The sequence below is a fragment of the Elgaria multicarinata genome, chromosome 7 (assembly GCF_023053635.1).
Source record: "Elgaria multicarinata webbii isolate HBS135686 ecotype San Diego chromosome 7, rElgMul1.1.pri, whole genome shotgun sequence".
NCBI classification, from domain to species: domain Eukaryota; kingdom Metazoa; phylum Chordata; class Lepidosauria; order Squamata; family Anguidae; genus Elgaria; species Elgaria multicarinata.
Genome location: NC_086177.1, coordinates 90,796,216 through 90,813,706, shown reverse-complemented (window position 1 = coordinate 90,813,706; position 17,491 = coordinate 90,796,216). Strand labels below are relative to the sequence as shown.

At 42.5% G+C, this 17,491-nt stretch overlaps 1 protein-coding gene across 2 annotated transcripts in view; it reads left to right on the top strand.

Annotated features, from left to right (window-relative positions):
- The window catches only part of LOC134401796 (nardilysin-like), a 51,268-nt gene that overhangs the window by 24,144 nt on the left and 9,633 nt on the right, over nucleotides 1-17,491 (top strand). For both annotated transcript variants that reach the window (XM_063131049.1, XM_063131048.1), the window contains 13 exons: nucleotides 41-145; nucleotides 1,495-1,618; nucleotides 1,991-2,077; nucleotides 2,759-2,878; nucleotides 4,639-4,690; nucleotides 7,365-7,515; nucleotides 8,388-8,515; nucleotides 10,597-10,759; nucleotides 10,956-10,987; nucleotides 12,787-12,925; nucleotides 14,254-14,301; nucleotides 14,647-14,699; nucleotides 15,470-15,553. In XM_063131049.1, coding sequence (XP_062987119.1) covers nucleotides 41-145; nucleotides 1,495-1,618; nucleotides 1,991-2,077; nucleotides 2,759-2,878; nucleotides 4,639-4,690; nucleotides 7,365-7,515; nucleotides 8,388-8,515; nucleotides 10,597-10,759; nucleotides 10,956-10,987; nucleotides 12,787-12,925; nucleotides 14,254-14,301; nucleotides 14,647-14,699; nucleotides 15,470-15,553 — 1,286 coding nt within the window. The remainder of the gene's footprint in view (nucleotides 1-40; nucleotides 146-1,494; nucleotides 1,619-1,990; nucleotides 2,078-2,758; nucleotides 2,879-4,638; nucleotides 4,691-7,364; nucleotides 7,516-8,387; nucleotides 8,516-10,596; nucleotides 10,760-10,955; nucleotides 10,988-12,786; nucleotides 12,926-14,253; nucleotides 14,302-14,646; nucleotides 14,700-15,469; nucleotides 15,554-17,491) is intronic.

Genomic DNA, 17,491 nt, shown 5'->3' with positions numbered 1-17,491 from the left:
TTGATTGATGATTTCTGAACAATGTTTTGCTCATCCCCAGACTGATCCACTTGAATATGTTGAAAACATTTCTGAATATATGCACATCTTTCATAAGGAGGACCTGTTGACAGGAGATCAGCTATTGACTGAGTATAACCATGAAGTAAGTATGCCCTCATTTTTTGGGAGGAAGAAATTATGTACATGGCACTGCTAAAATTCTTGTTTAGAGCATAAAAGGTGTTAATTAGCAAACATCCAAATCTCTTTTTTATCCAAAATTTGAATCTTGCACTTTTATAGTTCTCAGTTTCGCGTAGGGCTGGGGCAGAATTTTGTTGAGTTCACATTTTGAGACCAACTCATCAAATTCATATTTGAGCTTGAATACAGTTATCTTTGCAATGCAACACTCGAAACCATTAAAAAAAAGCCATGCACAAATATGTATATTAGGGGAAAGTATGGACAAAACATGTGCATATTTATGAAAAATAATCAAAAAAGACATTATATAAAGGAAAACTACTGGAGCGTGTTCAGAGGAGGGCAACATGGATGATCAGGGGTCTGGAAACAAAGCCCTATGAAGAGAGACTGAAAGAACTGGGCATGTTTAGCCTGGAGAAGAGAAGATTGAGGGGAGACATGATAGCACTCTTCAAATACTTAAAAGGTTGTCACACAGAGGAGGGCCAGGATCTCTTCTCGATCCTCCCAGAGTGCAGGACATGGAATAACGGGCTCAAGTTACAGGAAGTCAGATTCCAGCTGGACATCAGGAAAAACTTCCTGACTGTTAGAGCAGTAAGACAATGGAATCAGTTACCTAGGGAGGTTGTGGGCTCTCCCACACTAGAGGCCTTCAAGAGGCAGCTGGACAACCATTTGTCAGGTATGCTTTAGGGTGGATTCCTGTACTGAGCAGGGGGTTGGACTCGATGGCCTTGTAGGCCCCTTCCAACTCTACTATTCTATGATTCTATGAAAAAAAAAAGGTAAATTTATATACTACGAGAATTGCACCCAAAATGCATATTGATCTTCATGTGGACTTTTTAAAAATTCACAAACTTATGTAGAATAGGATGGCAAGAACTAAGGTTTGGAAAACATGAAACTGATGGAAACTTAAATGGGCAGATTCAACCATCCTTAATGTCTACCATCCAACCGAAAAAGTAGGTTGTTGTGGGATTGATGAAATGGGGGTCTAGAGGCAAATTTATATCACCCGATTTGACTGTCCACCATGGAGATTGCCTGGCTCCTACCGAGACCCTTCTTCCTAGCACCTGCTGATGGATATCCATGTGGAATATACAACCCAGGTTAGCAAATGCAGATCAGTGTGGCTGGATGTCCTATCTCCAGTTAGGGTTCTCTGTAATGGCCGGAAAAGGAGCAGAAAAGGCCAATCAATGGCACTGTATTGTGGATGGTGTTTTTTCCTGAACACACATCAGGAGTAGGTAGTCAAAAATGAACTAATATGTTCCTTTATACTTACAGATCATTGCCAACGCCCTTAGTTATCTCATCCCTCAGAAAGCAAACATCTTTTTTTTGTCTCCTGCCCATGAAAGACTATGTAACCTGAAGGAAAAATGGTTTGGGACACGCTACTGTGTTTCAGGTAAAATAACAATGTGATGTCTTTAACCAGCATATCTTAAAATGTGCTTCTTTCTGACAACTAGGCAGGGAGGAAGCATAACTTTGCATAACAGGTATTAATTGAGCCTTATGAATTGCTAATGGAGGGGATCTTCCCAGTTTCTTCATAGCAAAAGGCCTGTGTAGGGGAGCCATAGATTTTTCCTGAAATATGGGGATTTTTATTGACTTTAAGAAATTACACAAACAGAGATTTGAGCAAATTGCAAACATTTGCGCAATTTTGGTCATAATTTGCAATTTATGTAATTAATAGCTGACCTGGGTCACCTTCTACTAAATGGTTCATTTAGCAATAGCAGAATAACCCCATGCTCTGTTATATCCACAGACATTGATGCATTCTGGAGCAAATTGTGGAACAGTGACTTTGAATTACATCCAGATTTACACCTCCCTGAAGAAAATAAATATATAGGTCAGTGCTACAACAAGTGCATTGTGTTCAGGTGCATACCCTGCTTGCAAAGCAAGGGTGGTGGACTTCTCTCTAGGAGATCACCTTCAAATCCCAGCTCAATCACCACCCTACTAGGTATGGATGCTTCACTTTCATACTCTTTTAATGCTCATCTCTTAAATGGTGGCATAAAGGATTTGACTTAAATCAGAGGTGGGAAACCTTAGGCCCAGGGGCCAAATGCAGCCCACCTGGTTTCCCCCAAAGGCCCTTCCCCTTTCCCTGGCCCCTCCCCCCTGCCAAAGGAGTCAAGGTTGGCTCCCTTTCTGCTGTCCTTCCACTGGCAGGCAAAGATGTTACTGTTCAAGCTGGCCCTTGGCTTGTTAAATGGTCTGTTTGGTTCAGTGCAATTTTGTGTGTGTATTCATCAGTATTTTTAATTTACTATTGTTTTTAATTGCAGTTATACAGTACATAATGTCTTTGTTATTGTTGGCCACTATTGAGTGGCATTTTCTTGGTGGAAAGGTGGGATATAAATCAAATCAAGAAAAAAATACTTTGGGTTAGAGATGTACAACTTTGTGTGTCTTCAAAGACACAAGGTGTTGTCTCAAGCTCTTATACCTATATATCTAAGTGTATGAATGAACAGAACCTTCCTGTCTACTAACCTGCATATTTGATCTCCTATGTTAGCCACAGATTTCTCTGTGAAGAAGTCAAGTGGCCATGACACAGACTATCCAAGAAGAATATTGAGTACACATCATGGCTGCCTGTGGTACAAGGAAGATAATAAATTTGGCATCCCCAAAGGTGAATCTCAAGAGATGGTATATTAAAAAATGTGTACAAGCCATGCACATGTTTTTACAAGTATGGGAGAGGACACATTAGACATCACTGGGAGGCTTCAAAGTTGTTTGGTTTACTATTAAAAGCAATCAGCACTCTGGAGAGCTCTTGAACCTTGGAAGGTCTTTACCAATATGTGTACCCTTTGGGGAAACTGACAAGAAAGGAGTTAAAAATGAGTGCCAGTTGTGTAGTAGGGCCAGAGTTTACAGGGATATAGCATTGGCACTTTTTTATTATCAGAGATGCCGACATCATCTTCCCTCCCCTCAGACGTCCCTGTTGCCTCTGAACTTAGCTGCAGTCCTCACCGTCTATGGTTCTCTGTTGTAATGCAAAGTATTTTGTGGTAGCTTGGTCTTGAATGGGCCTTTGAGATTGAATAGCTTTATAAAGGATGTGGTCCTGATGATGAAAAGTGCTAGAACGGGTTTGATGATATGGATCGACAGCTGTCTGAATTTCGAGGCTCTCTCTAGGGGCCCAAAACATAAAGATTTGGTGGGCTTGGGGTGTATCCAATCACTGCAGACAACAGGAACAACCCCTTCTGCTGAGCTGAATTGACGAAGGGTGTCAATTAGAACCCACAGCCTACAGGTGCTTCTACGACAGCCCGTGTGTGGCTTTCTACCGCCACTGCCAAAAATTTTAGTTATTGTGCAGGATGAGGAGATGCAATTTGCATGGAAGGAAGGCATAAAAATATAGTATAAGAATGTAATAAATAAATTAAATAAATAAATGTGGGAGGGATCATCCCACCTGCCCTCTTCCCATTACAATTGACCTCCCCACCCAGTCCACCAAATAGCTCTTCAACAGACTGGGCAGGCATGATAAAAATGCCATCCTCCCTGTGGAGGACTGCAGAGTGCGCATACAATGGTATTAAAGCTCCTCCCCTTGCTGAGGTCCCATTGCCCTTCCACACTGATTGATGCAGGGAAATGCTGGCGGAGATGCCCACGGATTGGTGTGCTCCTCAGCTGTTCACAGCACAATCAGCAGGACAAATGGGAGGGGCAATGGGCTCTCCCCATGCAGGGAAGGTTTACACCTCTGCACGCCGCCGCCCCACACACACACACCTCTGCATGTGTATAACTGGTATGGGGGAAAGGATTTGCATGTCTTTGCATCTGCACATGTGCATTTGAGAAAGAGGGGGTGGAAAACCTCAGCCTGACCCTGTTCAGATGACACGATAAGCCGCAGTGGTTAAGCATTTTGAGCTAAACATTATGACTTAGTGTGTAGGGTGAACCTACACACTATTACTGCAATGCACTGAAAGTGGGGCTATCTTTGAAGACAGTTCAGAACTTCAGTTAGTTCAAAGCAGATGTTACTAGATGAGACTGGCCAATCTGACCATCTTATGCCAGTGCTTCATCAGCTGCACTGGCTTCCAGTCCACTTCTGAGCTCAATTCAAAATGTTGATGTTGACCTTTAAAGCCCTAAATGGCTTGGGAGCATAGTACGGAAAGGAACGTCTCCTCACCTATGTACCTAAGTGGGTGTACTGCATTTTAGTCTTTTAAAGTGCTTGAAAAGAGAACATTTGTTATGGAGTGAATGAACAATAAAATAAATACATTGAAATAAATAAATAAATGTGAGATTTAGGTGAATGTCGAAAAGTAACAGTCGGGGATACAGTTCATGCATTTTGGCTTTTTTTTTAATTATTCTTTTATTTCACTTCTTTGTTTTCAGCATTTATCTGTTTCTATCTGGTGTCTCCACTGATACAAAAGTCTGCACTGAGGTAAGTACATACATACATATATATATATATATATATATATATATATATATATATATATATGTGGAAGGTATCATTTAACATTTTCATAAAGGGGGAGGGGGAGAAAGAGGATTTGCTAATGTCATTGCCTGCATCATATAAATGTGTGATTGATATTACATAATTACATGTTCATTTGGTGTATTTTAGAGAGGAAAATCTAGCAGATTATTTATTTATTTATTTATTTTGTTTATTTATTACATTTATATAACGCCCCACAGCCGAAGCTCTCTGGGCGGTTTGCAACAGTTAAAAATGGTAAACATTTACAACTTTGGGACATGGCTGGATTAACATTCATTCATTCATTGTTATTTATTACGGTCACAGACCAGCAAAATCAACACCAAAACATACAAAGGATAGATAAAAAGTGACATAAAAACAAAATACAGCTTGGTGAGTTGCTTCTCTCAGAAGGATTGCAATGTTATTTTTCTAATTTGCATTGAGGTCATGAGAAACTTAGAGACCCTTTCAGTAATATGGGAGGACACATCCCTGAAACAGATTACAGATTAATACCAACGTTGTGGGGCTAAGGCTGGATTAACCATTTTTGCTCATTAGAGTGTATAGGGCCTGACTCTGAAGACATAACCTACAACGGGGCTGGGAATCCCTCAGGGCCTCCCACCCTGCCCTCCCACCCAGCAACTAGACTTTTAAAATGCTGAATTCGCCTCTCCATGTGCTGGGAGTCTCACAGCACATGGGGGGGGGGTGAATGTGAAACTCTGAAACTCAATTCTTCCTAAGTGCTCACGTCTCCTTTTCTGTGTACCATCTAAGTCAGGAGTGGGGAATTTCAGACCTGTAGACCAAACCTAGTGAATGATGAGTGTTCCCTGGGAGCCAGCCCATTGAGCACTCAGAGTTGTGCGCTTCTGAGGCCTCCAGAAAGTGCATAATTCCAGCCCTCTTGGGCCACAGCTAGACCTAAGGTTTATCCTGGGATCATCCAGGGTTCGCCCCTGCCTGAGCACTGGATCCCCTGTGTGTCACCTAGATGAACAGGTTTGACCCCTGGATGATCCAGGGATAAACCTTAGGTCTAGCTATGGCCTAGGACTCTCTCAGTCCCACCAACATCCCAGGCATGCCTGATGGGTACGCGGAAGAGGGCCTTCTCAGTGGCTGCTCCAAGGCTCTGGAACTCCCTTCCCAGGGAGGCTAGTCTGGCTCCTTCTGTGCTACAGTTTCAGAGGCAAGAAAAAACTTTTTTGTTTCAGCAGGCTTTTGGAACTATACTGGAGTTGAGTTAATGTATTGGATCCCCCCCCTTCCTTTTAACCTTACAGTTTTTAAAAGTTTTAACATGTTTTTAATTTTACTGTAGGTTTAATTCTATTTTAACTTTTGAATTTATATGTTTTAATTGTACATGTTTTAATCTTGTAAACTGCCTTGTAAACAATATTGGGGAAAAGGTAGGATACTACTACTACTACTAATAATAATAATAATAATAATAATAATAATAGCCGTGTCTCCTTGCCCTGGCTCCATCCATCCTCTGACCATCAATTGTTCAGGGATTTCTGGGGTATTGTGCAGTTCCCCCCCCCATTCCAAACAGTTGAAATGCCTCTTGTAAGGCATTAGCTACTGCCTGTAGGAGCTTTAAGCTAAAACATACTCTGTGTGTGTGTGTGTGTGTGCGTGCGTGCGTGTGTGTGTGTGTGTATGTATTTGGCCCCACCTCTTTTCCATTTGGTCCTGCCCACCACCAAAATGTAGCCCCCAGGCAAGCTCATCTGGGTCCGACTCGTCAGACGCTTGCCCTGCCACCACCTCCATTTGCCTCACTCCCATGTCGTCTGAGCTTCTTTGGAGGCTCGGCCGGCGCCCCCATCCAGATTCCCCATTGTGTGTGACAATGGAGGCTGTGAAAATCATGCATTTCCCCTGTTGCATAAATGGCGGCTGTAAAGAAGGCTCCATTCCTGCCTTTATGGCTGCCATTTACACAGTAAGGGGAATGATTAATTTACAGAGCCTCCATTGGTGCGCATGATAAAGGCTCCAGACAGGGGCAGATGGCTACCTGGCGCTTGTTGGATTGTGTGGGTGCTCGACCCGTGGGTCCGTGAATGTTAGGGTGACCATATGAAAAGCAGGACAGGGCTCCTGTATCTTTAACAGTTGTATTGAAAAGGGAATTTCTGCAGGTGTCATTTGTATATATGGGGAACCTGGTGAAATGTCCTCTTCATCACAACAGTTAAAGCTGCAGGTGCCCTGCCCTCTTTTAAAATGGTCACTCTAGTATAGCTCCTGCAGCTTTAACTGTTGCGATGAAGAAGGAATTTCCCCAGGTTCCACAAATGACACCTGCTGAAATTTCCTTTTCTGTGCAACTGTTAAAGACACAGGAGCCCTGTCCTCCTTTTCATATGGTCATCCTAGTGAACGTGCCATGGGTGCCCGACTGGATCCAGGGGGGCGGACGCAGGGGAGCCCGCAGGACTCCCAAACCTGGTCAGGCACCTGAGACAACCCCACCCAAGAGCCTCTCTGAGATTGAACTTGGCTCTCAGGCTGAAAGAAATTTGCCGCTCCTGCTCTAAGTCTTTACAACTCTGTTGCCTGCATTGTGGTATACCTCTTCTCCTATTCTTCCCCCATGCAGTGTGGTGCTTTTTGATACCTTCGTAAGCATCCTCAGCCACAACCTGGCCGAACCAGCCTATGGAGCAGACGTTGCTCAGTTGGAATACAAAGTCATCGCCAAAGAGCATGGCTTGACCATTCGAGTAAAAGGCTTTAACCATAAACTGCCTGTGAGTCATCCATATTTCTTAATAAATCCATCCTATGTCCATAATCTCACCCCTAGAAACAACTGTCACATAGGCCCAATAGCCTTCAAATCCCTACTAATCAGTCTAACCCAGAAACTCACGTCTTCTTTCCAAAATGGATCATGAGCCTCTGGGAATTCTGCCCACTGCCGGAATTGTGATAGAAAACAGAATGGCAAATGTTCTTTAGATTATTATTTTAATTTTTTTAAATAAATGTCAAACAAATTCTGACTTTTTTGCCTTTCTACCCAGCTAACAAATGCCCTTGGAGTGGTTTCCTGGTTAGCTTCACCAGTAGATGTCAACTTTGACTGGGTTTCTGATGTCTACATAATCATAAAATTTTAATGATAGAAGGGACCTTGGAGGTCATTTAGCCCAACCCCATGATCAATTCAGGAATCTTGCAAATACAGCATCCTTGACAGATGGCTTTCCAGCCTCTGCTTGAGTACCTCCAGAGAAAAAAGAGACCCCATCCCACTGTTGAACAGTTTTTACCATTAGGACATTTTTTCTAATATGTAGCAAAAATCTGTTTCCCTACCATTTCCATCAATTAGATCTAGACCAGCCCCTTTGGAGCAACAGAGAAGAAGTTGTTCCATTTTCTATGTGACATTTTGGATATTTGAAGACAGCTATCATATCTGTCCTTAATCTTCTTGATTTTTATAGGGGAGGGCGGAACCATCGTCCTGTATACAATTTGGTTTGCCTGCATTTCAGGAGCTTATGTTTGTATATAGTGGACGAAGGATTGGGAGACAAGATGCATGATGAAGGGCATGTTAGTTTCTTATTTAAGCCAAAATGGTCCTGTTATCAAAGTCTCCTTTTCTTTGCAGTTGCTCTTTGAACTGATAATTGATCACTTATCTAACCTCAGTATCACGCCTTCAGCATTCCATATGATAACTGAGCAGCTGAAAAAGACGTATTTTAACTATCTCATCCAAACCGATACCCTGGCAAAGTGAGTGTCCTTAGAGAGAGCATATGGAAAGTCCTGTAATGTTCAGACTGAGCGATATGAATTCATTTCACTAAAGAAGCTTCCGTGCTGGCAAATATTAGTCCCAAGAGACTTTAACATGATACTGCTTTGATTCCATGCTGGCAAGAGTCAAAATGGTTGTCAAGGTTCAGATGAGTGCTTAGGGTAATCTGGAGAATCAGCATTTTAACAGCATCTTTGGTGCAAATATAGTGCGCAAAATCAGGCCAACGCAAACCTGATTATCTTGGTCTAAGACTAGCTGTGTTTAAGCATCCATAGCTAAGAGAAGTCACATTTTTGCACATTTGGCATACCAGTGAGCAGTTCATGTATGTATCTAGAGTACTTGAGTTTTCATCACTTCATTACTGAGGACTTCATAACTTGCACATGAACATATGATCAGAGTCCATTGAAAAGGGGGGCATTCAAATTCATAATTAAATTCTGCCTGTGGGGTGGGTTCATACACACAGCCACACGATGAATAGGCTGTACATAATAGCATGGAGTAAACCTGCAAGTAACGTGTGTTAAAAGAACAGCCATTTAAAACGGATGTAGCTATTCTGCCACGTGATTGGCTAGTAGCAACTTCCAGATCACCTTTTGCAGCTCACACGTTTTTTCCACCCCCAGTACAATTGCCTAGGATTGTGGCCTTTCATCATTCCCTCTAATAGCAAACTTGGGTGGTTGAGTACCTAGCAGTTTGGAAGGAAAATTTAACCGCTCAAAAAATAAAAGCGGTATCTAAATATTCTGGGGACTTGCTAAATATGCAGAACTATAAAGCTGCTAAATGAGAGCCAGTGTGGTGTAGTGGCTAAGGTGTTGGACTGGGAGTTGGGAGATCTGGGTTCTAGTCCCTACTCAGCCATGGAAACCCGCTGGGTGACTTTGGGCCAGTCACAGACTCTCACCCCAACCTACCTCACAGGGTTGTTGTGAGGATAACATGGAGAGGAGGAGGATTATGTACGCCGCCTTGGATTCCTTGGAGGAAAAAAGGCGGGATATAAATGTAATTAATTAATTAATTAATTAAAAGAAAATGTGCTTTTATTGTAAACTATGAAAACTACTTGACAAGAACCTGCGAGCTTATGGAGGCCTGATGGCAGCTGAGCCCACAGAGAAACAGACAAAAAGGGGGTTGAAAGAAACGAGAAGACAGGTGGACTGGGTAGCAGAGGAATCCTATGGGCCTTGGGAGGTTGTCCTAGGGGGCATAGAATATGAGAGATCCACCTCCCCTGGAGACTGCAGACACAGTTATAACCTTGAGGGGGAATCCAAGCAGGTATTTCTTCCCAGTTTCTGTGGAAAGCTCTGCAGTGGCTCCTCTTCTGGAGTTACGACAGTGATCTCAGAAGAAAGTCAGGAAGAGAGAAAAGCAGCTGTGACAGTGGGCAGAGAGACCATGGTGGAAAGAGACATGGGCCTAATCTACACCAAGCAGGATATTGCACTATGAAAGCGGTATATAAAAGGCAGGAGCCACACTACTGCTTTATAGCGGTATTGAAGTGCACTGACAACTGTTGGGGCCCATTGACGCATACCATATACCGCTTTCATAGTGCTGTATTCCGCTTGGTGTGGCTCCTGCCTTTTATATACCGTTTTCATGCTGCTTTCATAGTGCAATATCCTACTTGGTGTAGATGAGCCCATGGATTTACCAGTTCCATAAGCTTCCTTATTGCCATTCCCACCCACTGGGAGTCAGCTAGATGGACCTCTGGGATTAAGATGCTTAATCAGCAGGAATGGGAGGCAAAAATGCACCTGTTGTTCCTTCCGTCCTCCCTGCCAGGGCTTAGGATGGAGAAGAAACAAAGAAGAGAAAGCCTCCATTGATTCCCTACAAAGGGAAAGAGAGAGGGGGAAATTGGATTTATCCCATGTGAATGCCCTACACACAAGTCTCGTGTGAACAGAGCTCATATTGCTAATGCTTCTGATCTTTACCATTTTAAAGGGCCCTAAACATGCAGAATGAACCCTTTTGAATTAACACGTATTTGCTGATGCATCATTTTTCTGAGTTACAGAGATCTACGGCTCTCGATACTGGAGCACGGCAGGTGGTCTTTAATAGAGAAATATCGGGCTTTGTGCAATGGAATTTCCATAGAATCCCTACTTGAATTTGTGAAAGCTTTCAAATCAAACCTGTGGGTAGAGGGACTTGTCCAAGGAAACTTTACAAGCTTCGTAAGTACAAAGTTGAGTTGCTGAAATTGGGGTTCTGCCTTCTGGGAAAGAAAAAAAAATAGCTGTTGAACCCCTTCGTTTAATTTCTAGCAATGTTCATTGTTGATCCTTTTCTGTTTGTTTTGTATATATATTTGGAAAGCAATCCCTTTCCCCTAAATAAAAAAAATGATATATTTTACAATTTGTTTCCCAGGAATCAAAGGAATTTTTGAATTACGTTTCTCAGTAAGTATCTTGGTTTGATTGTCAATTATTAGATGAAACCCATGGGTTCTGTTGTGGGGAGGGAGAGAGAATTCTTTTTTTAAAAAAAAAAAATCATATTTTAAAAATTACATTATTGTATTTTGGATAGTATTGCTTTCTCATGTTTATTAGCATAATTCTGTTTATATCCTTTAATTTTTAAATTGGATAAAACATATCGGCGAGGGTTTGCACATAACATTAAGCCACGGTTGAGTACATGGGTAGGCAAACTGGCCTGCCAGATGTTTTCGACTTCAAATCCCATAACCCCCCAGCCAGCATGGCCAACAGTCAGAGTATGGGAGTTATAGTCCAACACATCTTTTGGGCCCCAAACTGTGTACAACTGGTCTAGCATTATGGGGACACGTCTCAACAAGCCTGGGGCTCACACTCTTTCTTCTCTCCTCCCGTATGGATGTGAGGAGGGAATCGGAAGATTGCACTTCCGTTTCAGATGAGCACAGTTATGCCACAGTTTAGCATTATGGATGAACTCTAAACTGTGGTTGATCTTAACTATGCTTGTTAACAAGCTAGCTTCCAAAACTATGATTTGAAAGTGGCTTGATCCCACAAACCATAGTTACCTTAAAAATATTTCAGGTTTGGATGACATGGCAAGTTGTGATTAATAAAAAATCGAAGCAGAAGTTTCCCAATTCCTACTTTCAGTGCACCTGAGAAGGGATGGGCGGGGGGGAGAGCATGCAAACCCAAGGCTCGCCTAGGGTCATTTTAATAACACTGGGCATATGTTGCTCAGGGGTTAACATGAAGTCATTTGTATCTAGGTTAGAGGGAAGGTTGGGGGGAGATAAGGTGGATACACAAAGAGTACAGACCTCCATCATGGTTGGGCATACACATTGGGTTATCTGCAGAGTAAGAACATATGAAGTGCCCTGATGCTGGATCAGACCAAGGCTCCATCTAGTCCAGCACTCTGTTCACACAGTGGCCAATCAGCCTTCGGCCAGGGATGAACAAGCAGGACATGGTGCAACAGCACCCTCCCACCCATGTTCCCCAGCAACCGGTGCACACAGGCTTATTGCCTCAAATACTGGAGAAAGCTTAGCAGAGTTCCATTCATGCTGGACGAAGGGGGCAGCTGGGCAGGGAAGCAATTCCTCTTTCCTCCTGCTGCCCCCAGGCCTTCTGAAAAGCTACTCTGGAGGATCGTGTGATGCTCCAGAGCAGCATGAAAAGCAATGAAGGAGGCTGCAGAGGGGCATAGAGAACTGTGAAGATTGCTGCCCCATTTCCTTCCTCCAGCAGGCATCTCTGCTGGATCCCAGTGTCCTCCATGTATAGAAAGAGCCTTTCTGGTTATGTGATGACAAATTTGGATCCAAGCCAATGGGAGGAGAAGGGGACATGGGCCTGCATTGGGCTGTATGGCAATCCCTCTCGGATGGGTGGTTTTAAATTCATTATTGTAAAGGAAAGGGGGTTTAAAATTAATTTTCCACTCTGGGAAACCTCCTATCCAAACTCCACTGACAATGTAATTATTCAGCTTATAAACACATAGGATGGAGGCATAGTAATACATTACAAAGCAGCATTATAATGCAGATTTTACCTTCATATGGTCTAATCACATGAATGATTAGGGTGTATATAGAAAGCTAAATAATGGCATGAGACTGAAAGATAGTAAGTACCACTGTGAATTTTAAGTTATCTCTAAAAATTTGCTTTTCAATTTAAAGAGACAACAGCTATCTTGTGGTTTTGCTTCCCCCCCCCCCCCCGCTCTCTGTCTTCAGAAAATTGAAGTTCCGTCCTCTAATACACCCATGTCCTATTCAATTCCGGGTGACAGAACTGCCAAATACCCACATTCTGTGTAAAGTGAAATCCCTTCACAAAGGTGATCCAAACTCTGAAGTCAGCATCTACTACCAGGTATTGGAGATTTTGATCTAATAACCTTGGGATCTGTGGGCACTTAAACCACAGAATTCACCCTCTCCTTCCTTATGAAACATGGCCTTAGGTCCCAGGTTTCATACCATCATTTGCCCAGCTATAAAACAAATTATAGAAGTTCGTGTTTTATATGAGAACATTCTAGGCCCAGCCCCACCCTTCTTTCTATTTTGACTTTCTGACTACCTCTTAATATTGCTTAGTGCTGCTTAACCCACATCGTTCTCTTGTCTGTGAGCATTTCCATATATTAGGACCTGGAAAAATAAAGAATATTGTTTACCTAAGGCCGTTGCTAGACGAGGGTTTAGCCCGGGCTGATACCTGGGCTCACCCCTGGTATCAGCCCGGGGCTACGGAAGGTCTAGCTGGTTCCGCGGCTTTTCCTGGCTACGCGGCTTACTCGTGAGTAGCTGGGAGAAGCTGCGCACTGGGCACAGTGCTGTGCCCATCAGGCTGGGGGGGGATTGCAGGGGGAGGGAGATCAGGGCCAGGGGGGAAGAGCAGACCCAGCGGGAGAGATGGGGGAAGAGCGGAGCCAGGAGACATCGGGGGGGAAGAACGGAACCCGGGGACATCGGGCGGGAATTGCAGCCCAGGGGCGATGGGGGGGATCGGACGTCTTGGGTGGGCGGGGGGACATTGGACATGGCAAGTGGGGGGCGGGCGGTGGATCGGACATGGTGGGGGGAAATTGGGGGCAGGGGGAGCGGGGAACCCTTTTTTTAAAAAAAACCTACCTTTGTCGTTGGTGCACTCCTGCTCACATGGCCCCTTTAACCTGAAAAAAGATGGCCGACGCAACGGGGCTTTCCTTTACCCCATCGCATGACACTTGTAGACTGGGGCAATGGCCTGTGCTAGCTGCAGCGCGGGCTCGCCCCTACTTCCGACCGGATTAACAGGTAGGTCTAAGTAAATTTCTTTCAAACCAGTGTAAGTCAGAGATAGTCAATCATTCTCCAGTTAGGCCTAAAAGTGCTCAGAATGTTGTGAGTGTATCAATCTAACACTACTTGAAAATGGCTTTTTGAGGGACTGCGAGTTAAAAGTATAAGAAGAGCCATGCTGGACCAGACCAAGGGCATGTCTACACTATCCATTTATGCCCAGGGGATCCCAGGGTCAACCAGGGACAACCACTCACTTTCCCTGGGATAACAAACCACGGTTGCATCTCCAACAATTATTCGGATTAGACAAACCCTTATGAAAACGATTTTGTAACTGTGGGACTTGAATGACATTCTCAGGCTCAAAGACAAATTATTGAACTGTTACTGACTCAAATTAATTATTTTTAGACGGGTGCTAAGAATTTAAGAGACTATTCCCTCACAGAACTGCTTGTGGTAAGTTTTGTTGCTTTGTAAGTTTAAGAACTGGGCCTGGGTTTGCGCTTTTCCCCACTCCCCATTTCATTTTCCTCTTGTGTCTTTTGTGTTGGATTGTAAGCTCCAGGGCTTATTATTATTATTATTATCATCATCATCATCGTCATCATCATCATCATCATCAATAACACGTACTCTGATGATAACAATTGCTTGGTACCCAAGCTATACATTCATAGTTTTCAACACTTGTTAATTGTTTTAAAGAACAAAAGAACCCTAGGTTGAGATTTATTCTCTTTTAAATGTATGTCTTGTTTGGATCAGCTGACATGTTCACACAGAAGTCATGCTCAATTTCAGATGCACATGGAGGAGCCATGCTTTGACTACCTACGAACCAAGAATATGCTGGGGTGAGTTTGCCACCTTTAGAAAGGCTTGCAGTCAATGTCCAGTTATATCTGAGAATCCCTGGGGACTTTATTTCTCTGAGTATTCCCTGTTATTTAATAACTGATATAAATATGGAGCAATGTTTTTTTAAGTCAGTGTTTGTTAATTTCTTTATTCTTCAAGGCCCATTCCTTATCCAGACAGTAGTCTTTGGGGAGGCAGACTTTTCGCCTCAAACTCAATAATGATCAGGTTTTATAATTTCCTATTTTGTGCAGTAGAGTGTACCATAATCAGGATCTGGGAAGCCTCCCAGAAGCCTTCCAGAAGGGTGATTTTATTTCTATACCGGCTGTACGTGCCCCATGTGCCATATTTTCTTTGAAAAAATGCAGGGTTATTTGCTGAGGCAGCACATTCTGCAGTGGTGGTGATTGTGGTAGGGGGCAATGCAAACTACTGACCACCAGGTGTTGCCCTCCCATGGGATTGATGGAGAGGACCAGTGGTACTTGAAACTCACCAGGCTGATGGTCCTGGTTGCCTCCTCTCCCTCCTTTTTAAGCAGATGGTCAGATGTTGTGGCAGTAATGAAATCACCAGTTGGAAGCAATAGTTCTAACAGTCCAATCCAATAATTCACTCAGTATTGCTTCCATGATACATTTTAAATGAGCATGTGGGAGAACAGATTTTGATGGATAGCTCCCATATACTAGTTAGTACTCATTAATGGTCAGAATAAAATGACTTGTGCTTTTGGAATGTTATTCTTTTCCTTTGGTTCAAGCTATCATGTCTACCCTGCCACAAGAAACACATCTGGGATCCTAGGTTTCTCTGTTACCGTAACAACCCAAGCAACCAAATACAAGTACGTCTCCTTTTCTTTCTTTTTTTGAGAACAGTTAAAATTATTATTATTATTATTATTATTATTATTATTATTATTATTACCATCTTAGGGCTCTGTGAATTCAGAGGATCTTCATACCTAAGACCTGCATTTTTCTGACAAACACTATGATATACTTAAAACATTAAATGCACCCAAGTTCCCATAATTCTCCATTACTAATGTTTCTACTACTCTCTTGAGAAGCTTTGGGTACATTCCTATACCTACTTGCTTGAGAGTAAGCCCCATTGAACTCAATGGGACTTACTTCTGAGTACCGGCTTGCACAGTTAATGTCTTTACTGGGATTAGGAATATCCAGCACTGGGAAATACAGTGGAAATCAAAGGCGTTCCATGGCATGTGTATAACTCTATTTGCGTCTCTGAACTGAGCTGCAGGCTGTTCCCTGGGAACTGTTGTATGTATGTATTTTGGAAACTCCTGCAATTGATACAAATTTCTGGGTAATTTGCTCAAATTATGGTTGGTTTTCCTGATATTATGGCCAAATTTGTGCAAATTGCAGAATCTTCCCATGCCCCCAAAATGTGCAAAATTCCCAGAAAATCATGAACTGGCCCAACTCACTGCAGATTGAGTTGGGCTATGCAGCAGGAACTGAAACAATGTTGAGGAGGTGGTGCTTAGGAAAGCTCATCCAACGCCACCTCCCAAATGGATTTTTCAATGCACATACCTGAAGAAAGCATGTTCAAGAAACAGTTATTTGAATTAGGGATTTGCAAAATCTTCCTGAGAAATTTCACAAATGTTATCAAAACTCTCTTTGTTTCTATCACAAATCTTTGCTTCCACCATGTGACCAAGAACTTTTTTAAATAAATAAATAAATGTTCCTTTAAGTGAAACTCAATAGCAAGTTAGGAATGTGTGGACATCCCAACCCCAAAATTCACTGGTCTTATCAAACTTCTTACTCCTTGATGTTCCTCAGATGTTTCGCTCAAGTAGGAACCTCAGAATTTTCCCTGAAAGTTTGCTTTGGGCAAATTTGCTGGCAACACTACTTTTAAATCTTTTTTTGAGCCAATAGATGAATTGTCTACAGTTCACCTATTGCCCCATACCAGTTGTCAAGGTTGGGAATGATTGGCCAAGGACTCCAGATGTAGTTTTCCTACATGCTTGCATCTCATCTTCAAAAGACACCATTTGCATGCTGGAGACCCATCTTAGAACGTAATACCTAAATCACAAAAACATGTTTTATATCTCCATATGGTTTTCCTACATCCTGATTTGACAAAGAGCCCAGTACTTCTCATGCAAGAAAGCTAGAAAAACAGAATCCTGGATAATTTATCTTTGTGCTTGATTGCCTGCTCTTGTTAATATGCTACATCATACTAAAAACTCAGTTTAGATTTTCAAATGTGTATGGTTGTCAGCCCCAGAATTTGAAACACCTGCTTCTTCTATGTGTTGTAAATAGGCTTTGTAGAATTTAAAGTCTTGATTGAGTAGTTTTTGTAATTAATCAAGTAACTCAACCAAGATCAACAATGTGGGTTTTTAAGCTACAGTTCTTCCCTGTGAAAATGTTGGGAATATAAAGAACCTGAGCATATTCATATTCAGGCAGTGTCTTTAAGGTTAATCTTTCAGCCACAAATTAGTTTTCTATTGTTTATTTGCAAGAAATTGTTATCTTAATTAAGCAGCTATAAAATATTATCTTACAGTGCATTCTGCATAAACATTACTGTTATTCACCATGGCTTGGATTCAGACTTAGGCCTTAGCTAGACCTATCAGTCTAGCAGGATGGAGGGGTGAACATCTCGCAATTTTTTTATCACGAGATCTTCCCCTCTGTTCACACGCAGCGCACAATGACCTCAGAGGGAGAGGCGTCACCCCTGCCTTTTTCTTATTTTTAAAGAGCACAAG